Raw genomic sequence first — 24,985 nt, 5'->3', positions numbered from 1 at the left:
TTCATTGTAAATGCGAAAATTGTTTATTCAAAGTCTACTTGATTTTCCCCCCTTGAGGAAATGTTCACTGATGTTTTTAAGACAATGGCTGTTGGGCAGAGGAGGTTGGAACATTTGGTGCACAAAACTGGGAAATGACGAACAATGATAAATCAACAACATTAAGGCATTTATTTCTTCATTCACATTTTGTATCTTGCAAGAATTGAGATTAAAAATTACACCAAGTCACACAACATTTTTGATACCTTTCCAAAAGCAAAATAACACAGAAGCTGGAAATCTGAAATTAAGTAGAGTGGAAACTGAAAATCCAAATTAAAAAGCAGAAAGTATTGAAAATGTTCAGCAGGTAAGGCCATAGTGAGAGGAGCAAAGTTAATGTTTCAGATTGATGACCTTTCATCAGAATATTGATGTAGTTCAGATCTCTTCTCATGCCACAAAATGTCTATGGGGATATTCAAGGGAAATTCCACATGCGTTCACATTTTAGAAGAGATATCAAAGTATAAGATATAATAAGCTAAGAAAAGAGAGTGACCTAATTCCATCAAACAGTTCAGAGGAATTGTCCATTTTTGGAGATGAAACGGTCAATCATGTCAAATGCCCTTTCAGGTTGATCATATGGCAATATGTGTCCTCCACCTCGTACAATTACCTTGAACAGAAAATATAAAATGCACATTAATAAACTTAAATACAACAAAATAAAAATTACAACGTGTTGCTAACATTCATACCAAATCTTTTCTGGGTTTAACTTATGAGTGCACTTGATGCAGATTACAGATCAGTGCACCTGAAGTTTGCCTGGTTATAGATTTTATTGTTGATAATGTTCCCTACTCTGAAGCTTGAAGAATAAAATTAATTTTGTTGGCAAAATCTTTTCTAAAGTACGGATCTCACAGAAATTTTAAGAACAAAGTTGTCTCTTTCTTTTAATTTTATAAAGGCTTTTATGATTTTCTTTTTAGTGCTGTGTGTCACATGGTGATAATGTGTTACAGTTCACAGAGGCCAGAATTCTCTGGCCATTCATGCCCCAGCGGCACTGCCAGAGGGGACAGAGAATTTGGCGCTCAGCCAAATCTCTGTTCTCTGTAGCGGGACCAGAGAATTCCGCTTACGTGAATGGCCGGAGAATCCCATCCAGGGTATCTGAGTTGCTGGGGTAACATGCACTTTTCCATGCATGTTGTAGGCTGGAGCTATGGATAGTCATGGCGGAGGACCCAAATTTCTTTCCAACACATGGATGATCAAGAATCTCTCCCAATCTTACCCCTGCGTGTGTAAGAAAGATTTGCAGGTTGATACTCAACCTGTTTGACCATGTTATAAACGCACCTTCCTTGGCCATCAAGTCCTGGGGTGGGACTCAAACTGTGCCATACAGTACTTCTCAGTTGATGCAGCTCAGGTCTCTTCTTATGCCACAAGATGACCACGAAGATATTGCAAGATATTCTATATGACTAATCGTCCAATTTCTCTCCTCTGTGGGAGGAAAAAATGTGGCTAGGGGCAGAATCTCCCAGTGGCAAATGTGAGAATGGCAAGAGAGGGAATGCAGGGCCCGATTCTCCCATCGTGACCCGCAACTTTTCTGGCGGGTCAGGTTGAAAGAATAATGTCGTCGGCCTTTTTCCGGGATTTGCGCACGCGCTGGGAACATGCGCATCTCCCAGAGTCGGAGAACAGTTGGAGTCCAGACCACGCTGGAAACCGGCGAGAAGACAGGTAAATGATTTGAATCTTTTTAAAATATGTTTTGCATTTCATTATCGGGAACTTATCGGGCCCGATTGAATCTCCCACCACACCAGGAGTACTTCATTCCGGCGGGGTTTAGAGTAGCTCCCCACGTTCGGGCAACTAGTGGGAGATCCCGCTGGAATGAAGGGAGGCAATCGGGGCTCCCCAGGGGGTTGGGTAGGAGGGTGGTGCCCCCTGGACATGGGCACCCTGGCAGTGCCAGCCTGTGCCCCCAGCACTGCCCAAGGGGCAAAGTGCCCATGCCCAGGGGACACATTGGCACTGCCCACCAGGCATCAGATAGTGCCAAGGGGGGGCAGGGCTCGGGGCGATTGGTGGGATGGTCTGCTGGGGGGGGGGGGGGGGAGGGATATCGCCACTGCTGGAGGTGGTGGGCTGGACATCAGGGTGCTCCGGGGCTGGCCGGGGGGGGGGGGGTCAGGGCTGGCCTGGGAATTGTTGTGGAGGCTGCGATCGGGCCATGGGGGGAGGGGGTGGGGGGGCAGCACTGTGGGGGTCCCGGGCTGGCCAGCGATTGAGCTGGCCAGCAAACGGGAAGACTGACAGATCGGGGCCACTGCGCTTGCACAGAGTTCCAAAACTGTCAAACTCTGGTGCGAATAGGCCCCGCCCGCCCCCTGGGTTTTTAATGATATTCAGCATTGTTACCTCTGCAGTGCACAGAGTGGGGAGATTCAGGTCTGAAGCTGCACTGACAAAACAGTCGTGATCTAGAACCGTTTTCCCACCAATTCAGCACTTTTGGGAGAATCACCCCAAACCCCAACCTATTATTCTGGACCATGATGAGTTGGATCACTTTTGCATTTTGTTGTCATTGTACTAAGCTAGATCCTTTACTTAAAAAAGTGCCAGTAACAGTGTTGGACATCAATGTCACTTCAAAAATTTATATTAAAGGATCAGGATTTAAGGAAGGTGATTTTGAAACCATGGCTATTTATCTAAAGCTGGTTTATAATTAGGAAAGCCCTGGTATTTAAAAAAAAACTTGACATAAAGCAATGTACATTTTATAAAACAATTGCAAAAAGGTAAAATACTAATTCCTAATTTTCTGCAGCATGTGTGGAGAGAGAGACAAAATTAACCACCAGAATTTTACCAGCCATTCAGTGACGGAATGTGTGGCAGGAGGTATAGGGAGAGAATCCAGAGAAGCAAGTAAACCAATGACAGCGCGGCTCTCCCCCGCTGTAAGGGGAGACCACCAAATACATTGTGGCAGCCTCCCAGTGTCTTATCAGGGTGCCCTTATTTAACAGTGGGCATTGGCCCACAGGGGAGGGCAATAATGGTCGCCCCCCCCCCCCCCCCCCCCCGCAAAGTTCTGACTACAGGGTTCAATCACCAGGGATTGCCTGCCAGACCCCACAGCATTTTAAAAAAATGTTCTCTGGCTTTTTGTGGGTGCCTTATTCTCCCTGCAGCCTCAGCATCAGTGACTCTCACAAGGCTGATAAGCTGCTGATCCTTTGATTGGGCCTGCAGTTTGAAGAGGTAGGCTGCCATCCTTAATGGGCCGGCGGTTCTGATAACGGCTGCTTAATTGCCAGCTGCTAGTGAAAGGAGTGAATTTGTGCCGTAATACTAGCAGTAGCACTTCCAGCACATTTGCAGTGTCAGAAGGCACAATCTTACCGGCTGTTCACGCCATGCTCCCACTGGAGCGAGGTCAGAGAATTTGGTGCCCAGCCAAATCTCCATTCACTGCAACAGGATGGGAAAATCCCGCCAGCGTGAACAGCCATATCATTCCAGCCAGAACATCAGCTGGCTGCATCTTTTTGTGTCTCTGTGCCCTGTTTGAGAGTAGATTTCCACTCCATCTGACGAAGGAGCAGCGCTCCGAAAGCTGGTGGCGTTTGCTACCAAACAAACCTGTTGGACTTTAACCTGGTGTTGTTAGACTCCTTACTGTGCATTAAAACAAACAGGTTGGTTTGACACAGGCTAACAATAAAGTTCAAATTATTCAATTTTAAATCTGTGCAGTCTTTAACAAATTGCAAGTTCTTGTATCATGTTTACTTATAATTTAGCAACTGTATCTCTGCAAAACGTGCTTCTGATAATTCAGTAAATAATGAAGATATATAATGAGGAAATTCAGTGAATGAAATTCCCAAAGCTTTAATATGCTCAGGGAGAAAATAGCATTGTGTATTTTGCTTGTATATTATTCATATATTTTGTTTATGTTCATGGTCTGCTTTTTATGGATTGTGGCAAATGTTCTGTGTGCGGGCTTTAACCGCTCTGTAGACGTAGTTGTTTTTCTTTCAAAGCTTTCTTAGGTCCAGGCTGCAGTAGAAATGAGGCATGAGGTATCAGTTCACTTTCTCAGCCTGTTTCACTACCAGTTCCTGATTAAACCATCTTAAAATCAAGCAAAGGTTGCCGACTGGAAAGGCATTGGGAACAATTTTACACTTGCTGAAGACTGCACTGTGTACCAAGTATGCATTCACAGCAGCAGAAGTTAGTGTTGTACATTCCCTGAAGGAATAAAAATTCTACAGGAAAAGTTGTAGCCATGGCTAATTAGAGAAGTTAAGGACAGTAACAATTAAAAGAACTTTACAATGTTGACAAAAAGTGTAAAGCCTGAAAGATTGAGAAATCAGCAAAGAATAACCAAGAAATTGATAAACAGAGAGTTAGCAGAACATGAGAATAAACTAGCAAGAAATATAAAAAGATTATAAAAAATTGTGCAAGAGTTTTGAAAGATGAAGGGAATAGCAAAAGTACATGTGGGTCCCTGAAAGGAAGTGACTGGATAAATCATAATGGGGAAATAAGTAAATGCAGAGACATTAAATAAATATTTTCTGTCTTCACAGTCGAAGACAGAAAAACATATTGAAAATAGTGAGAAACCAAGGAGCTAATGAGAATGAAGAATTTAAAGTAATTAATATTAGTAAAGAAAAAATATTGGAGAGATTAATTGGTCTAAAAGCTTCTCCAAGGCAACTAGGAATGCACAGTAAATGCTGGCCTAGCCAGCAATGCTCTCATCCCTTGAAAGAATATAAATAAAGGTTTGCCTAACATCAGTTAAAGTTCAAATGGTAGAATCTACTATTAAAGACATGGTAACAGGACACTCAGAAAAGCATACTTTGATTAGGCAGGGTCAATATAGTCTAATGAAAGAGAAATCATGTTCAACACATCTATTAGTTTTTTGAAGATGTAACTGGAAGGGTAGGTAAGGGGGTGCCAGACAGAAATTGATAGATTTTTAAACACTAAGGGTATCAAGTGAAATGGGGATAGAGTTGGAAAGTGGAAATAGAAGATCAGCCATGATATTATTGAATGGTGCAGCAGACCTGAGAGTCATATGCCCTACTCCTGTCCTTATCTCTTACATATACCCTGTCACATTATATGCAATTATAGCTTCAGCGCTTCGCAATTCTTCCCAGAGGATTTCATTGTATTCTGGAGATTTTTTATGGTTCTGCTTTTCCATCCAGTTCATAGTTTAAAACCATTCGATATTAGATGGATGTGGAAGACAATTTAAAGGATGTAAAACCTAACTTCATATTTTGTCGGGAAAACTGTCTACAATGGGAGGTGATGACCTAGTGGTATTATTGCTAGATTGTTAATCCAGAAACTCAGCTAATGTTCTGGAGACCCGGATTCGAATCCCGCCAGGGGAGATGGTGGAATTCGAATTCAATAAAAAAAATTTGGAATTAGGAATCTACTGATGACCATGAAACCATTGTCGATTGTCGGAAAAACCCATCTGGTTCACTAACTTTCCTAAGGGAAGGAAATTTGCTGTCCTTACCCGGTCTGGCCTACATGTGACTTCAGAGCCACAGCAATGTGGTTGACTCTCAACTGCCCTCCAACAGCAACTAGGGATGGGCAATAAATGCTGGACAGCCAGTGACGCCCATGTCCAAAGAATGAATTTTTTAAAAGTGTGAGGTATGTGAGTTTTCGTTCTCCCCATGTCGGCATGGGTTCCCTCCCACACTCCAAAGATGTGCAAGTTAGGTTGATTAGCCTTGCTAAATTGCCCCTTGATGTCAGGGGGATTTGAAGGGTAAATACATGGGGTTATGGGAATAGGGCCTGGGTGGGATTGTTATCGGTGCAGGCTCAATGAATGGCCTCCTGCACTGTAGAGATTCTATGATGTTACAGGATAATTCTAAGGTTGTTCGAAATGGTCGTAGTAATAAAAAACATTCAGTACAGCAGTGAAAATAATCTCAATTAAGGAAAATATAAAATTACAATTAAAAATCAAATTACATTATGAACAAAAATTTGAGAAAAGATTTAGTACATAAACTAATCAGACAGAAAGAACATTCCTATTCCATATTGAATATATTTTAAGTTTTGACCCTTTCTGTACATTAATTGTGAAAGCAAATATAAAATAAAGCAGAATTTGTCTCTAATGAATGCATTGGTAATTTTTAAATTTAGACTTCCTCCTTCCAAAATGAGAATCATAGCAGGAGGCCTTATTTTAAATTTGAAGGGATTCTAAATTTCCCTTGGACAACTCATCAGACTAATTTATGAAAGTTGAAGGGCTAACAGCTTATCTGCGGGACATAGCTACAGTTCTATGTCTGAAAATGGGCATTTCCTTAGCCGCTGACCTCTATCCACACAAAATGTATACAGGTGACCTCATAGAAAGCCCCACTCAAACGTAAACTACTATCTCATCAAAACTATTTCCTTCTTTTCACACAAGATTGTAGGATTGCATTAAAGTTGACATAATAAAAAAAAACAATATTTGGACTGTGGCCTGCTCAAAAGGATGATCTTATGCAGAAAGGGCTTTCATGAACCATAGGACATGAGACTTAGCAGCTGTTTCCATAATACAGAAACTATTCTTATTTAATGTAGAATGGAAAAATGTTTCACGTCGGTCAAATTAGTCTTTTATATAAGGGGAGGAATTTGATAAGCCAGAGTGCCGGAGATTCGTTCAGGTAAGTACACCCAAAAAATGGGTGGGAAAATCTCTCGTTTGCTGGGCACTTTTGTTTTTGGGGGGAGAATCCCGGCCTGTATCTCTGCTCCAGCACAAATACGAGCCAGTCACATTCTATCTTCCTCCTCTATGTTCTTGACTATTGTCTAATGCTGTAGGTATACCCATCAGACAACCTCTGAATCTGCCTGGTTTTGACCAGGAAGTTGATTCTAAAAATGACAACAACAAAAAAAATACTAAACCAAAAAACTCGAATGCTGGAAATCTGAAATAAGACCAGGAAATGCTAAAAATACTCAGCTGTCCTGTCAGCATCGGTGGAGAGAGAATCAGAGTTATGGTTTCAGGTGGATCATCTTTCATCAGAACCTGGATTCCCTCTGCCTGTTCCCTCACTCTTTCTCCCTGTAATTCTCAGAGCCATTGGGCTGAATTTTGTAGAAGTGGCAGAAGTTTCACTGCCGGAGCCTAAAGCAGGAGGCAACCTTTCTTCAACTGGAGGCAGGGCTCGGGGAGGCATACTGCCAATGGGGGCCAGTTAAGGATGATGGCCTGCCCCAAGACCTGCTGGACCAGAGGACCACCAGCTCAGCAGCACTCCTGCCAGCCCTAGCTGTTGCTGAGGCTGTAGTTCCAAGGAAAGAGTGCCTTAATGGCCGAGTGCTTTTAAAGAAAGGTAAATAGGGTTGGGAATTACTGGGTTTGGGCTGACAGGCCCCAACGATTGGGCGTCTTTCAAATGAGCTGTCACACCATCAGCCTTAAATAAATAATCCCATAACACTATTTGGGAAGAATAGGGGAGTTATCCCAGGCCTCCTGATGAATATTTATCCCTCAATAAACAGGAAGAGATTACCTGACCATTATCATGTTACCATTTGTAGGAGCTGGTTATGTGCAAACGTGCTGAGGTGAATGATGCTATATAAATTAAAGTCTTTCTTTCCTCTCCTCTCAGGAACACAGGTAGTGTACCATAAATGCCATAATTGTTCCATTATCAGTGTTAGATTATCCCATTCTTGCTTTTCATGCTAGGGTGGCTTGACTCATTCATCTATCCTCTGATTACAACCTCTTATATTTAATGTTATATCAAAGCTGTTGTTCCCCATCCTCCCCCAATTTTTTCACAAATTCTGGTGTATATTTTCTGGTCAAAGTGTCCTGAAAATATGTATGCTTTGCTATCTCAGCATTATTTTGAGAATCTCGTCTTTGGGTCCCTTTTCTTCAAGGGTTAACCACATCCCTTTCACATATTAGATTACCACATAGATCTGTGTGAAATTAAAGCACAAGATGAATGAATTCTTGTGGTTAACAATAATCTGAATGAGAACAAAACTTGCACAAATTATTGCAGCATTTCTCATGAGAGACTGAATGCAGCTGTACAACAAGCATGTATTCATACAGGACATTTTGTTAACCAAAGCTACATCTTAGAACTTGGAGCCAGACACAAAATACTATCATGATATAGACTGTATATAATAAAATTTTACTTAACTTGGGAATGTTCTATTTGGAGTGCAACTGTAGATTTTTAGTAACCAACCAGTTCACAATTTTGACCCAAAGTGTTTAATTTTGAGCAGATTGAACCCATTACAGTTGACTGTGACACAGCAGCTGAAGGGGGAAAAAGCTAAAATATGCAATGGAATAGATTCTGGGATGTGGTGGGGACTTAAGCGAGGTGGCACAGCAGGCTTTGCACACTGGAAACATCAGTATATAATACTTTTTGTTTTATTCATTTATGTGACGCCGACTAGGCCAGCATTTATTGCCCATTCCCAATTGTCCTTGAGAAGCTATTGCTGAAATGCCTTCTTGCACCATTGCAGTCTATGTAGCATAGGTACACAGTGCTCCTAGGGAGGGAGTTCCAGGAGTTTGACCCAGTGACAGTGAAGGATGGTGAGTGGCTTGGAAGGGAACTTGCAAGTGGTGGTGTTCCCAAACATCTGCTGCCCTTGTCCTTTGAGGCAGCAGAGGTCGCTGGCTTCGAAGGCACTAACAAAGGAGCCTTGGTGAGTTGCTGCAATGCATCTTGGGTGGCACAGTGGTTAGCACTGCTGCCCCATAGCACCAGGGATCCGGGTTTGATTCCCGCCTTGGGTTACTGTCTTTGTGGAGTTTGCACGTTCTTCGTGTGTCTGCGTGGGTTTCCTCTGGTTGCTCCGGTTTCCTCCCACAGTCTGAAAGACGTGCTGGTTAGGTACAGTAACCCGAACAGGTGCCGGAGTGTGGCAACGAGGGGAATTTCACAGTAACTTCATTGCAGTGTTAATATAAGCTTTACTTGTGACTAATAAATAAACTTTACCTTATAGATGGTGCACACTGTCACTGCATTGGAGGTGGAAGGAGTGAATGTTTAAGGTGCAGGATGAGGTGCCAATCATGGGGGTTGCTTTCTTCTGGATGGTGTTGAACTTCTTGAGTTTTGTCAGAGCTGCACTCATCCAGGCAAGTGGAGAATATTCCATCACATTCCTGACTTGTGCCTTGTAGATGGTGGACAGGTTTTGGTGAGTCAGGAAGTGATTTACTCCCTGCAGAATTACCAGCCTCTGATTTACTCTTGTAACCACAGTATTTATAGGACTGGGCCAGTTCAGTTTCAATGCTAACCCCCTGGATGTTGATAGTGGGAGATACAGTGATGTGCAACCAATGAACGTCCCCACTTCTGACCTTTTGATGGAGGAAATGTCATTAATGAAGCAGTTGAAGATGGTTGGGCTTGGACATCACCCTGAGGAACTCCTGTAGCGATGTCCTGGGACTGAAATGATTGATCACCAGCAACCACAAATGTGTTCCTTAGTGCTAGGTATGATTAGCTATTGGGGATTTCCCTCCCCTACTGTCCCAACTCGCATTGATTCCATTTTTCTGGGGCTTCTTGATACCGCTCTCAGTAAAATGCTGCCTTGATGTCAAGGCAGTCGGTCTCACCTCATCTCTAAAGTTCATTTTATTTTTCCATGTTTGGGTCAAGGCTGTAAAGACATCAGGAGCTGAGTGGCCCTGGCAGCACCCAAACTGAGCGACAGTGAGCAGGTTATTGCTGAGTAAGTGCTGCTTGATAGCACTTGATAACACTTTGCTGATGATTGAGAGTGGGCTGATGGAGCAATAATTGGCCAGGGTTGGATTTTCAGACTTTTTTTGCACAGGATATACCTGGGCAACTTTCCATATTGTTGGATAGATGCTAGTGCTTTAGCTGTGCTGTAACAGCTTGTTAGGGGTGCGGCTAGTCCTGGGTACAAGTCTTCAGTACTATTGCCAGAATATTGTCAAGGCTCATAGCCTTTGGTTATCTGGTGCCTTCAGTAATCTCTTTATTTTAGCTGGAATGAATCAAATTTGCATTTGTGGTGTTGGGGACCTCAGGAGGAAATCGAAATGGATCATCCACTTGGCACTTCTGGTTAAAGGTGGTTGCAAAGCTGGATATTGTGACATGATTCATTCCTAGTCTAAAACCAAGCATCTTTCCAAAGATGGAAGAGGAAAAAAAAGAAAAGATATCTTTGAGGGAAATAATCGAACAGCACCATGTTACACCCCCACGCAATGACTTTCAAGTGGTTTTTGAACAAGGATGCAAGAAGGGAATTCCTCAGGAGACAATTAACAGCACAAGAAGAGGAAGAAAACAAGGAAGTAAGAAAATTGATACAAATCCTGGTCTGCCATAGATAACCTCTGGTTCTGTAGTACCATTGCTCCCTTAATTCATACTGTTGAACTTATACTATTGAGAGCTGATTCACACTACCTTATCCACTTGTACAATATTGTAACCTAGGGATGCAACAATAACTGCACCTTGAGCTCTGGACCAAAGATTTGAGTCACATGAACATGAAGCCACCATTTATTTGAAGATGAACGAAACAAATTATGAGGCGAGATGAGGTTTGGCCTGATTTCTCCAACACGTTCCTTAATGACCACATATCCTCTAACCGCTACATAGTCCCAACTTGTTAAAAATATGCCCATGCTAGTCACATATTAAGTTCCACTCGCGCATTAGCTCTGCCCTTGCTGACTCCTCTCCTCCCCCCCTCCCTACTCCCTCAAGCTCAATCCACTTTAAAATATACTGGCATGCTGGAATGCTTTTTTCTAAATTAAAGGCACAACATAATTTTAAGGCATCATTTATGTTGTATATATATATATATATATATATATATGTTATATATAATTCAACAATCAGGAGGGCTGAAAATTCAGAACCAGTTATCCAAAAGCAGCATTTTAGCTCTTGCTATTAATTATTAACATTTTATAAAAAGGAAGCACTAGCTAGGTGTCATGGGTTTCATTTGTAACTATTCATTAGGGAGGTCAACAAGGAAAGCTCCATATACATTGAACAAGTTCACTAGCATCCAACAAATTTAAAATAAGACAGGCATTTCCTATTATAAGAACATAAGAAATAGAAGCAGGAATAGGCCATATAGCCCCTCAAGTCCACTCCATCATTCAATATGATTATGGCTCATTTTCTACCTCACATCAATTTTCCTGCCCTATTCCCTCAATTCTCTTATTTTCTAGGAACCTAATGAGCTCTGTCTTAAAATGCTCAACGACCAAGCATTGACATCCTAGGGTAAAATATGCATGAGATTTACAATCCTATTTTCTCCTCATTTCAGGCCTAAATGAAGATCCCTTATCCCAAGATTGTGACCCTCTCAGTTTCAGAGTTTCCAGCCAGGGGAAACAGCCTTTCACCTTCCATCCTTCTTGTAAGAACATGTAAGAAAGCAAAACAGAAAGGGGCTAAATTTCAGAGCCCCCCAAAAAGCCACAGAGATTGCAATGCATGATTAATCTGTGCTGGTTTATTGAAAAACAGGAAATATGCCAGCTTTGTGCTGCCTATTCATTACAATGCTTGGGGTGTGTGCAGCCAGTGCTAACTGTTCCTTGGCTGCATGCATCAGCATGGGGCCCAACATAGTAACTTCCTAGCACCACTTAAAGCAAGCCTGCACCTTTTAAAATGGGAGGTGCATACGTAGTGGCAGCACTGCTGGAAGTCATGCAGGAAGTGAAAATGTGTTGGAAATCAGTGAAGAATGGCACAATCTTGGAAACAGTGGGCTCCAAGGTTTTTGGACAGAGTACTGGAGGTCTCCTGGGTAGATAAAGGATGAGAGATGTCCTGTATCTGCAGAGGGTCAGCAGTTCTTCCAGACACTCAGTCCAAGAAGTAGTAGGAGCAGATAACTAGAAGTCAGTGTTCAGCGTTAAGCACCAAGAACCTGATTGAAAAAAATTTCAATAATCCAATTTCACACAAACGGTCAAAGTCACTGAATGCAGCTTTACAGAATTCTTATGACACAGAAGGAGACAGTAACACCTCTGCAAACAAGCTGACTTAGTGTCATTCCCCTGCCTTTTCCCCATACCCGTAGTTTCAATTCAAATAATCATTTAATGCCCTCTTGAAAGCCTCGATTCAAGCTGCCTCCAGCACATTTCCAAGCAGAGCATTCCAGACCCGAGTCACTCGCTATGAAAAAGTTTTTTCTCATATCACATTTGTTTCTTTTACAAATCACTTAAAATCTGTGGCCTCTCCTTCTTGATCCTTTTATGAGCAGGAACAGTTTCTCCCAGTTTATTCTATCCAGATCCTAATGATTTTGAACGCAAAGCGATCATAGAGTGTATGAAATGAGATTAAGAAACTTGACCCGATATCTCATTGCATACAACATGATCCTGTATAAAAATATATGGAGTATCTGGGAAGAAACTGACAAACATTCACGATAATATACATAATGGACATATAAATGTGCACCTTAGAAAACTTGATTTGAATTTAAAAGTTCACAGTTCCAAATAAAGCAACTAATTTATCAAAAATACAACAAATCCCCAGGGGATGTTGGAACTCTTACGATCCTCATTTTTTGAGAGTGCAATTGATATTAATTATAACCGTAATTACACTACATAAAGAAACATTAATTACCCTCGATTTAATATTTAACTGTGCAATATTAACAATCCTTGTTCAACACTCCTTAGCTGAATAAACAATTTAAAATATTTCAGTCACTGTATCACATAGCGGTTACACTACAATTCAATTGAAAAAGATCTGTGTCAAAAATGTATGAACAGGTTCATTTGGCACTAACTGCAGCTTTGACTAGGGTTCAACACTCTGAGTGAACTTACATCGCAGCGAATTGATTCCGATGGATTTAAAATTAAGCAAAATGTCTACTAACTAAGAATTCCACAAAATCAAATAAACCATTTCAATATTCATTTCATAAAATCCCAACGAATCACAAATTAGAGGAAAAACATTTTTGTTTTCTTTCAAGTGAATTTGTTCAGCATGGGATTTGTGGAAAAGATTTATGGAGTGATATACAATTCACCCTTCTAACAGTTCTTTGATTTACAAGACATGTTCTTTAAAGTAACTATAAAATCAGGTATGTAGTATCCAATCACTTCTCTAGAAACAAAGGGAAATGATTGATGGGACAATATGTCCTTTCCTTGTAGAGTATCTGATAATAGTGCAGGAATGTTTCCCTGTTACTTAATCAACATTTGTTATTGACAATTAGAGATTAATTATCAAGGGCCCCGAAAATGAAACTGCGCACAAGGTCACACTAACTTTACATCCACCACTAGGTCTGAGTTCATGTGAATATTATGCACAAGGTTTAATGTGGTCTCCACATTTACTTAAATGAAGGTCTCTCCCAATAATGCAATCAGAAGGAGAGGCCATTACTTTTAGGAGGTTGCTTTGAAGGCCTGTCCTTTCAATTGGCTCCATGATGTTATTGTTGTGTCTCTAAAATAAAATCGTATCTGCATTGCTTTGGTCTTCTAGAACAAAATAACTTATTGAAGCTTGCTCTGGTCTTCCCAATAGCTCTTTAAAGCTGTACTGTAGCTGTAACTAGAGCTCCTTTTTTTTGAAGATATGGTATTCTTAAGGGCACATTTGTAGGTTTTAGAGAATGAGGATCACACAAAGAATGAAACACAGGCAAAATTGCAGCTTATACATATCCAGCTACAGAGCTCTTATTTGGGCTTATTTGAAGAAACTTGCCACCACCAACTCTGATTCCCAAGGGAAGCCCTAATTGAAATCTGAATTCTCCTGTAGCTACAGTTGAAGTCTGGACCCTTTGAAACATCAAATAGCTGAAAGTTGTGCCTGTGCGTGAGGAAATGAGAAAATACATAAATAAAGATAAACAAGGAAATTAGCCATGAACTTAAGCTCTAAATAATTGTTTTTATTGTTTTACCATTTTAGTTCTTATGTTACATGTGGCATTTAAAATATCCTAAGGAATGAAGGATCTAGGAAAGATAATGCCATGGCAAGTCTTAAAACCAGAAATTGCATTTTCACACAAAATAAATTAGTACAGATGACTAAATTTTAATGGGAGCAGGATAATACTCTAAACAGGACTATAAGTGCCAACCAGCTATTTATTGTAGCGAATACGACTGTTGTTTAAATAAAGTTGAATTATCCAATTAGCATCTGAAATACGATCAGTTAATGGGCTACATTTTCTCCACAATTCCATTTAAGAGTGGAGTACAATGTGTTTTTGCAAATTTTAACTTGGCAGTTGAGAAACAATTAGTATTGCCAGTTTTATGCCTTAGTCTTCAGTCCCCACTTAAGGCATCTGTACAACAAAGAACAAAGAAAATTACAGCACAAGAACAGGCCTTTTGGCCCTCTAAGTCTGCACCGACCATACTACCCATCTGAACTAAACCCCCTACCCTTCTGGGGACCATATCCCTTTATTCCCATCCTATTCATGTATTGTCAAGACGCCCCTTAAAAGTCACTATCATATCTGGTTCCACTACCTCCCTTGGCAGCGAGTTCCAGGCACCCACCACCCTCTGTGTAAAAAGACTTGCCTCGTACCTTGCCTCTCGCACCCTAAACCTATGCCCCCTAGTTATTGACTCTTCCACTTTGGGAAAAAGCTTCTGTCTATCCACTCTGTCCATTCCCCTCATAATCTTATAGACTTCTATCAGTTCGCCCCTCAACCTCCGTCGTTCCAGTGAGAACGAACTAAGTTTCTCCAACCTCTTCTCATAGCTAATGCTCTCCATACCAGGGAACATCCTGGTAAATCTTTCTGTACCCTCTCCAAACTTCCATATCCTTCTGGCAGTGTGGCGACCAGAATTGAACACTATATTCCAAGTGCGGCCTAACTAAGGTTCTATAAAGCTGCAACATAACTTGCCAATTTTTAAACTCAGTACCCTGGCTGATGAAGGCAAGCATGCCATATGCCTTCTTGACTACCTTCTCCACCTGGTTGCCACTTTCAGTGACCTGTGTACCTGTACACCCAGATCCTTCTGCCTATCAATACTCTTAAGAGTTCTGCCATTTGTTGTATACTTCCCATCTGTATTAGACCTTCCAAACTCATTCCGTCACATTTGTCTTGATTAAACTCCATCTGCCATCCCTCTGCCCAAGTTCTCCAACTGATCTATAACTTGCTGTATCCTCTGATGATCCTCATCGCTATCCGCAATTCCACCAACCTTGTGTCGTCCACAAACTTACTACTCAAACCAGTTACATTTTCCTCCAAATCATTTATATATATTACAAACAGCAAAGGTCCCAGCACTGATCCCTGGGGAATGCCACTAGTCACAGCCCTCCATTCAGAAATGCACCCTTCCACTGCTACCTTCTCTGTCTTCTATGACAGAGCCAGTTCTGTATGCACCTTACCAGCTCACCTCTGATCCCATGCGACTTCACCTCAATGTTCACACTCAGCTTCACGGTATGTGGATGTATAGCAATCAGAAGTGTGCCACACGGGGAACACACTGGTCACCTACAAACAACCTTCCTTTTAAGATGTGCACATGCATGGTCAAACTTAAAGGGACAATGCAATGCAACAAGCCAGCTTCACACAGCAAACATAAGATCAAGGGAACATTGCATCTGTGCCATACTGGTGAGGAAATTCAGAAAAGTGGACTGGCTAATATAAAAAGGCTCAAGGAAACAGAACAGTCCAGACATTAAACAACTGTTTCTTTTTGAGCCATAAGACATAGGAGCAGAAGTAGGCCACTTGGCCCATCAAGTCTGTTCCGCCATTCAATCATGGCTGATATTTTTCTCATCCCCTTTTTTCCCCCATAACCCCTGATCCCCTTATTAATCAAGAACCTATCTATCTCTATCTTAAAGACATTCGATGACCTGGCCTCCACAGCCTGCTGCAGCAAAGAGTTCCACAGATTCAGCACTCTCTGGCTGAAGAAATTCTACCTCATCTCTGTTTTAAAAGGACCATCACTTTTGCCTGAGGTTGTGCCCTTTGGTTCTAGTTTTTCCTACTAGTGGAAACATCTTCACCACGTCCACTCTATCAGGGCCTTGCAGTATCCTGTAAGTTTCAATAAGATACCCCCTCATCCTTCTAAACTCCAATGAGTACAGACTCAGTGTCCTCAACTGTTCCTCATACGACAAGCTCTTCATTCCAGGGATCATTCTTGTGAACCTCCTCTGGACTCTTTCCAAGGCCAGCACATCCTTCCTTAGTTATGGGGCCCAAAGCTGCTCACAATACTCCAAATGGGGTCTGACCAGAGCCTTATACAGCCTCAGAAGTACATCCCTGCTCTTGTATTCTAACCCTCTCGACATTGCATTTGCCTTCCTAACTGTCGACTGAACCTGTATGTTAACCTTAAGAGAATCTTGTACAATGACTCCCAGATCCCTCATGACCTAAGCATTTTCCCATTTAAAAAATAGTCTATGCTTCCATTCCTCCTTCCAAAGTGCATAGCCTCACAATTTTCTACATTGTATTCCATCTACCAGTTCTTTGCCCACTCTCCTAACCTGGCAAAGTCCTTCTGCAGCCCCCTTGCTTCCTCAATACTACCTGTCCCTCTACAGACCTTTGTATCATCTGCAAACTTAGCAATAGTGCCTTCAGTTCCTTCTTCCAAATCATTAATGTATATTGTGAAAAGTTGTGGGCCCAGCACTGACCCCTGAGACACACCACTAGTCACCAGCTGCAATCCTGAAAAAGATCCCTTTATTCCCCCACTCTGCCTTCTGCCAGTTAGCCAATCCTCTATCCATGCCAGGATTTTACTCTTAACACCATGGGTGCTTAATGTATTTAACAGTCTCCTATGCGGCACCTTGTCAAAGGCCTTCTGGAAATCTAAATAAATCATGTCCACCGGTTCTCCTTTATCTAACTCCTTTGTTACCTCCTCAAAGAACACTAACAGATTTGTCAGACATGACCTCCCCTTGACAAAGCCATGCTGATTCAGTCCTACTTTATCATACACTTCTAAGTACTCTGCGATCTCATCTTTAACAATGAACTCTAAAATCTTGCCAATGACCGAAGTCAGGCTAATCGGCCTATAATTTCCCGTCTGCTGCCTCCCTCCCTTCTTAAACAGCGGTTTATGCAGAGAATCCTGACCAGACGGCTATCCTGTCCTGCTACTGGACTTGCTTTTTAATGTATCTGGCCAGATATGATTGCAGTTTGCACTTCAATATACCAGGACTCTGCTTGTGCCTGTGTATTCTAATTGCAATTGGTAGTGAATATCCCACCTTACATTTTACCAGCAATGGCCAAGAAAAAGCAATAAATGATCGGTCGAAATTCTGCAGATCAGAAAATTAATGGGTGCACTCAGGGAACAAATAAATAAAAGTCTTTCTTTCTTTTAAATGTTGTAATAATGATAAAATCTAATTGACTCAGCAGGTCTGGCAGCATCTATGGAGAGAGAAAGAGTGTTAACATTTCAAATCCATATGACTCTCACAGCTGGGCATACAGACTTGAGACATTAATTCTGTTCTCTCTTCACTGATGATGCCTGACCTGCTGAGTTTATCCAGCATTTTCTGTTTTTATTTTGGATTTCCAGCATCTGCAGTATTTTGCTTTATATTACTGTAGTGATGATGTTTTGTCGAACAAGTCACAATTAAACTCAACACTTTGCACAATTTAAAAAGAACTACTTGATAAAATGTTCCATCTGAAACATGGACTTGTCTTTCTTTTTCAGACCATAGAATCCCTACAGTGCAGAAAGAGGCCATTTGGCCCATTGAGTCTGCACTGACCACAATCCCACCCAGACCCCATTCCCGTAACCCCACATATTTACCCTGCTAATCCTCCTGACCCTATGGTCAATTTAGCATGGTCAATCAGCCTAACCTAAGATGTTGACTTGTATTTTCAGCATTTTTGTTAGTTTTTGTTTTGATTGGCACTGATTTGATTTATTCAAATTCTGATCCCAAAAGCAATGTGTTGAATAATCTAGGCACTCGACATTAATAACCTGTACTTCAGTTTGTAGTGAGATGCTTATACTTGTATACGGAACTTAGGAAACACTCCCTTTACATGGTTTAAGTTTAATTCAGCTTCCAAGCTGTGGTTTCTTTCCGACACCACTCAGTACTATGCTTTGCACATGTGCAAATTTGTGATCAAAAAAGTGAAAATATAATGGCAGCATTCTGCCTGTGGTTTAACAAAAAAATTCAAACGTCCTCCTTCCTGTTTCATAGCAGTTGCCATCTGGATAAGTTTTGAGGCATCTGTGGGCTTCTGAATTTGCACAAATGTAATGAAACATGATTTCTGAGGGCTGCATAATTTAGGCTATAACTGCTTTAATTTTAATGAAATTGATTGTCTATAAAGTACTACAGATGAATCTTTACAGTTCAAATTATCAAAGGATCTTAAACAAAGAGTGCATAGTGTGTTGGAATTAATCTATATGATTGCCTGAATTAAAATTTCTACGCAATTAACCTACAAATTATTCCTCAAAGATTTATATAGTTCCTTTTAGGACCTCAGACTGTTCCAAAGCACCTTACAGCTAACCAACTATTCTTAAAGTGTAGTGACTGTTCAAATAGCAGAAACACAGGAACCAATTTGCATGCAAAAACCAATGAAATATTGAACAGACAATCCATTTTGGTGATGTAGGCTGATTTAAGTTCACCCGAAGGAGAAGGTGTGGTTTCTGATGTGCAACATTACTTTAGTCATGCAATGACATGCCAGTCTAGATTATGAGCTCCAGTCTCTCTCAAAGGACTTGAACCCACAATCCTCCGATTTAAGAGGCAAGAGCGCTATCACTGAATCATAGGGAAAATGGCAAAGACATGGTTGAGTCGGCTTTTTAATAAGCTTTTGAAAATGAAGAGTGAGCTTGGTGGTTGGAATGGCTATTAGGATGAATTCCAGATGATTCAGCAAAGGTGACAATGGCTCTCCTATGCAAGGTGCAAAAGCAGATGGAAGAATGCAGATCTGCAAGAATAGGAATACTAAAACTTCAGGCAGTAGGAGGTTGCAAAGTAGGGAGAGAAGCGACAACAGTAGGATTCATGAATGAGGGCCAAGATTTTGAGATCAAGGGCAGAGTTTTCCCAGTCCAGTAGAAATGGGGTTGGAGGTGGAGCTGGGAAAATATTGGGCTGGCTCTCCAACACATCCCTGTGGCTTGTAAGGATTCTCAGAAGTGGATCAGTTCCTGCTCCATGGAGGTGGGTGGCTAATTTAAATAATTAAGGCTCTAAATTAGGGGAGATTTTTCAGGCCCTCTTCTGGAGCGGCATGTCGCCCTCCTGCTGCATGGATGCTGTCAGTTCAATAGAGGTGGTTTCCTTGCAGCAGACCAGGAGGCCATTAGTGACGGAGAGTACATACCCTAGTATCAAATCAGGAAAAAGGAAATTCCACCCCACAGCACCTCTGCTTCCCTTAGAGAGCTTTCCCCTCTCTTCTGTGGGGCAGGTCACCTTCTATTCTCTAAAATATTTAATTACTTTTACTTCTCTGAAGGGGGCTCCATTTTGAGATGCCCTCAATGAGGCCTACCTCATTGTTGCCCATTAGGGCTACCAAGGCCCAAAAGCTCCCAGCCCTGTGATTGGCCTGACAACATTGGGAGCCCACCTGCTATCCTCAGTTGGAAGGTGAACACGGAGGTGGCTAATCAGGAGGCCACTTCTGGGAACATAGCTCCCCTCGTCTGGCTCCTGGCAAATGTAGGCTTGGGTCTGCCATTTTGTCATGTCATTGGGTCCTACAGGCCGAGGGAAAATCCTGCCCAATGCATGAGGGATGGCAATTTTAGAGATCAATGAGGATGGTGAGTTTGAAAGACTATGTCAAAAAAAGCAAACAAGGAAATGCATTTATAACATATTGAAAGTTGAGGTTTGCCACCTAAATAAAATTTCATTATCTGATCAAGCAAAAGACTCTTGTTCCCAGCATCAGTGACACAATACTCCAGCATAAAAGATATTAACAGATGGCATACCAACTGTACAGTCAGTGACCAGAGCTAACAAAACTGAAGAGATACTCGTATTCCATTCAAAGAGATTACTATGTAGCATAATTAACTTCATTATGTAGTTTTTCTTGTACGGCTCTTTATATAGATCTTGCGCTTGCTTTATTTTTGTGTTCCATATCATTATTTAGTTATAAGTAAGTAGCCTAGTTGCTGTAGTCTGAAAACCACTTGTTCATGTCTAATATGCAGTATGCAGTTATCCACGATTGTATTAAATCCTGAAAGTAGTTACAGCTGTTACAAATGGGGTAATTATTAATCTTCAAGTAAACTGTTCTGTTAATAACAGATGACAGAAAAGAAGGATTCACAGGAAGTGCTGTTGAAACATTTAGAGAAAATGAGCTGAATTTTTAGGTTTCAATGTGGGCGAGCAGGGAGGTGAATGGGAAGATCCATAATTTTGCGCAGCTGAAGTTGAAATGCCAGTTTTTAGCAGCATCCCACCCCCCAACCAGGCCAATTTCCTGAAGGTGTATTTGGAGGGGTGGGGGGCGGTTGGGGACTGAGGAGACAACAAAGCTACCCATGCATGAGCAGGGTGGAGTAAGAAACAGAGTTGATATTTTGAGTCAGTTCTGAGGAAGAGTTATATTCCACTCGAAACATAACTCTGTTTTTCTCTCTCTCTCTCCGCAGATCCTGCAATACCTGCTGAATATTTCCAGCACTTTCTGTTTGATTTGAGATTTCCAACATCCACAGTATTTAAGAAACATTAAGCTAATAAGGGTGTTTTAAAGGCTTATTTAGACCTTGGGGTGGATTTTTGATGCCGGAAGCTGGGGTCAGCAAATCTCCCAATTCAGCAGAACCATCTCCATGGAAACGACGCCCACATGCATGATTTTCACTCCAAGAGAGCAGGGACATGGCTCGTTACCTCCAGAGGCTGTTTGGTGGCAGCCATGGAAGTTGGTGAGTGCCAAAACAGGCAGAAAAGGTTCACCTTGGTTCTTTGAAACTTTAGTCAATTTGTACATAAAGCTCTTAGAACCTCCACTCCTCGCCCCTTAACACCCTTAACCCATCCCACATCCTGTCTCACACTCCACTTGTCACTTCCATGCCCTCATATGCCTCATGCCACCCCACATCCCCATTCTCACAAAAACACCCCATGCCATCACTGTAGCCGCTCATGCAATAGCCATTACCGGCAGACCTCAGGAGTCTAGTGTACATGAAAAAAAATCTTCTAACAATCTAAGAGGACTCTCACTCCTACATACTTGATACTGAAAAAAACCTTCATGAAGCTCAAGATATTGAATGCCATCAAGTGGACAATCTTTTGTAAAAATAAGCAAATTTCTATTCAGTAACCATGTCAAAGGCAACTAATAATTTAATAGTCTCTTAAAACATTCAATCAAAATGTGAGCTCAGTCCCCTGTTGAGATAATTGGTTTGGGATCTTTTGTAACTCAGCCAAGATTTAATAATGTGCTCAGCTGTGATAACAGTCCTTGGGAAATGTCAACAATGAATGCTTTTGAAACTGGCTATTTGTTTTTCAAAATTACCCAAGATATCCTGTCAACCAATGCACTTAAGCTATGAATGTTTGATTTTTTACTATAACTGATGGCTATAGCCTTTTTTCATGTTTAAAGGGATAGGCATTTAAACAACTTCAGATCATGACCTTAAACAGACCTCACCTGCCCTTCAAGAGCTTTTATGCCTCCTCCATAAATTTGTTGTTCCTACACTGCAGATTAAGGCCTTGGAACAGTGAAAATGGAGTCTGTTTGAACTGAACATTCATTTCAAATGGCCATGCTAAGTTTGGGTTTCGGGCCTGTGTGATTCACGCCCTGCTCCCTTCCCCCCACTGGCAAAATATTGGATCTGCTGGAAATAGAGGCAGGACCTTCGCAACCAGGTCCCGCCCACCATCCTTAAAGGCCTCTGGAATCTGCCAAATGCAAGAAAAATCCAGCCACTATTGTCAGAGACCAACTGGAATGTTCTCTATTAAGAATAGCCTGGTGACTGTGTAGTTTACACATTCACTCCATGTCTACATGGATTTCCTCTGGGTGATCCGGTTTCCTCCCACAGTCCAAAGATGTGTAGGTTAGATGGGTTAGCCATGGTAAATGTGTGGGGCTACAGAGGTAAGGTGGGGGAGAGGGCTTGGTTAAGATACTCTGTCAGAGAGTTGGTGCAGACTCGATGGGCTGAATGGAATGGAGAATCTATGACTAAGGGCATTTTTTATTTGACAGCTAAAAAAGTTGGAGAGAGGCCATCTCAATCTTGGTGCGCAGTTTCTCAGTTACATGAAAGGGCACTCTACTGCTTCTTCTGAGCTACAGGACCTCTTTATGACCCTCCAGCTTCAAGAATGCTCCTGCCATTCTCAACTGGATGGCAAGCCAGCCCTCTGGCCATTAATTGGGCAATCTAGGGGAAAATCACAGCCAGTGTTAGGTTCCTCACAATGTGTAGATATTTTAAGCTGTCATCAGGGTCCTGAAGTCCATGGGGAAAATCCTGCCCAAGAATTCAAAGCCAGCAAATACCCTTTGGCGTCTCAAAAGATTCAGCAGACTACTGTGATTATGGTACCTGATAAAAGTCACCAGCTCTTCGAACGTAGCCAGCCACTTCAGTGTCACTGGGATTGATGAACCAAAAGTATCTCTTTGCGTTTTTGAATTCCTCAGCTTTGGACCATGGCACAGTAAGCAGAAAACGTTCAGTTAAAGGAGCTGCTACAATGACATCAAGTTGTCCACTATACATCAGTACCTAACAGAAGAAAATCCAAATAAGTAAATATGAAAGACATTCACAAGTATCCACTATATTTGAACAGAACCCATGTTGAAGGAACTGGAATGTTCTCCAACATTCTCAACAAAGTTTCCTTTAACTTTGACTGGATTTTTGCCGAGTCAGGATGACTCAGAACCCCTTTGAAAATGGTGGGCTGGACCTCATTCTGGGATTCCCAACACCACTTCGGGGTTTCCGATGTTCAGGAGTGCCTTTTAAGGGTCTGAGCTGGTCCAGGTCAAAATCCCGCATTCTAAATTGCTGGCCAGGTCAGCTCCATCGCAGGGCTAGGCATGTCCTCATCCTCTGTAATTTCTGTGGGGTCAGGCCAGCTTTTCAAAGTGTCGTGGAGTTTATGGCCCTTCAGCATAGTCTGCATGAGATTATCGTTTGAAAGGCAAGTTCAAAAAGTCCTCCTTATGCCCCCCATGCCAATCTATGCCCTGAAATATTCCCTATGGCTCCTCATGCCACCTCTTGTCCCTAAATAGCCAATGTGGCCCCTCATGCCCCCCCCATGCTAAACTGTTGCACTTCCATGCCCATTCACTTACTGTACACTGTATAGAAACGATGAACAGTATAGTGACAATAGAGTGTAAAAAAAACTTCTGAAAAATCATTCATTGATAACTTTCCAATTTTTAAAAAAATTCCTTTTTAACTAGGATAATAAAAGTGTCAATTGCCTAGACCCTTTAAAGCAAACACTGAAATCCCATATGTAAATAAATGCTGTGTAATTGACAGCATAGATTAGAGAGTTGGAGCTATTGATCAAGCAGTGTTCTCCCAGGTGCTCAGGCGATTCAATAGGCTAATAGATTTCTAGGCTCAAGCCAAGCCTCAAAATGGATTATTGGCTGAGAATCCAGCCATTTACAGGAGTGTTAAAACACCTGAACCCGATAGAATGCATTGCCTGATTGACAGCTGTGGCTCTCTGATGTATGCTGTCAATTTTACAATGTTTATTTACACAAGGTTACATGGTTTCAAGGTCTGGTATTTTTTGTCATTGATACTTTAAAGGGTCTGGTGAGTTGACATTTTACTGGTAGAAAAAATTTATTTATTTAAGTGGAAAGGTATCAATGAATGACTTTCTAAAACTTTTTTTGCACATGCTACTGTCACTATAGGGTTAATTGGTTCCAAACAGTGTTTAATGGGTGAATGGGCAGAGAAGTACCATTGTTTGGCATGGAGGATATGAGAGGCCAAAGGGGTTGTTTGGGGAAAGAGGTGGCATGGGGACATGAGGGATCATAGTGATTTATTGGGGAGCATGACAAGCCTTGAGATTGCTTGGGAGCATAGCTTGGCATGAGGGACATTGAGGTTGTTTGGGGGGGGGCAAATCTTGGCATTGGTGCATGATGGGTCCTAGGGGATGGGTGGAGGCCATGAGGTAGCATGGTAGTGTGTGGGGTAGAGGGATGTGAGGGCTGAGGGGCATGTTTTCATTTTAACTAGGGTAAAGTTCCACAGGCCATTTAAACAGCCGAACCCGGCACCCAGTAGCCTCTGTGGCTGACTTCAATGTTTTCCTGGGTCAGCGGGCCTGACTAGAGCCTGTACCCACCTCTGCTCCCCCCCACAATGAAATCCCATCCTTGCAGGCAATTTCTCCTGACGTGGGTGGGCCAAATTGGGAATTCTCCCGACTCCTGCTACCTGTCTCAAGAATGAAAATCCAGTCTATTAAGTCTGTAAGTTGACAACTTTAAATGTAACCAGCCTTTGCCCATGGCAAAGAATTTTCGTTGTTTTTTATTCATTACCTCGATCATGACACTTCACTATACAATTTGCCAGATAATTTGCTAGCCCACTTTCTGCCATACAACGTATTTAAACACGCTGCATAATTCATGTTAAAATAAACCAATAAATTAGATCAAA

General features: G+C 41.7%; 1 protein-coding gene across 1 annotated transcript in view; it reads right to left on the bottom strand.

Moving 5' to 3' along the window:
- Positions 1-24,985, bottom strand: part of cpvl (carboxypeptidase vitellogenic like) — a 93,921-nt gene continuing 68,936 nt past the window's right edge. The window contains exons 12-13 of the mRNA XM_078239746.1: positions 22,871-23,053; positions 1-664 (exon numbers count right to left, since the gene is read on the bottom strand). Coding sequence (XP_078095872.1) covers positions 563-664; positions 22,871-23,053 — 285 coding nt within the window. The 3' untranslated portion in view covers positions 1-562. The remainder of the gene's footprint in view (positions 665-22,870; positions 23,054-24,985) is intronic.

Source organism: Mustelus asterias, chromosome 2 (assembly GCF_964213995.1).
Source record: "Mustelus asterias chromosome 2, sMusAst1.hap1.1, whole genome shotgun sequence".
In the NCBI taxonomy this organism is placed as follows: Eukaryota; Metazoa; Chordata; class Chondrichthyes; order Carcharhiniformes; family Triakidae; genus Mustelus; species Mustelus asterias.
Note: the sequence above shows the minus strand (reverse complement) of the source record. Positions and strands in the feature narration are given on the sequence as shown.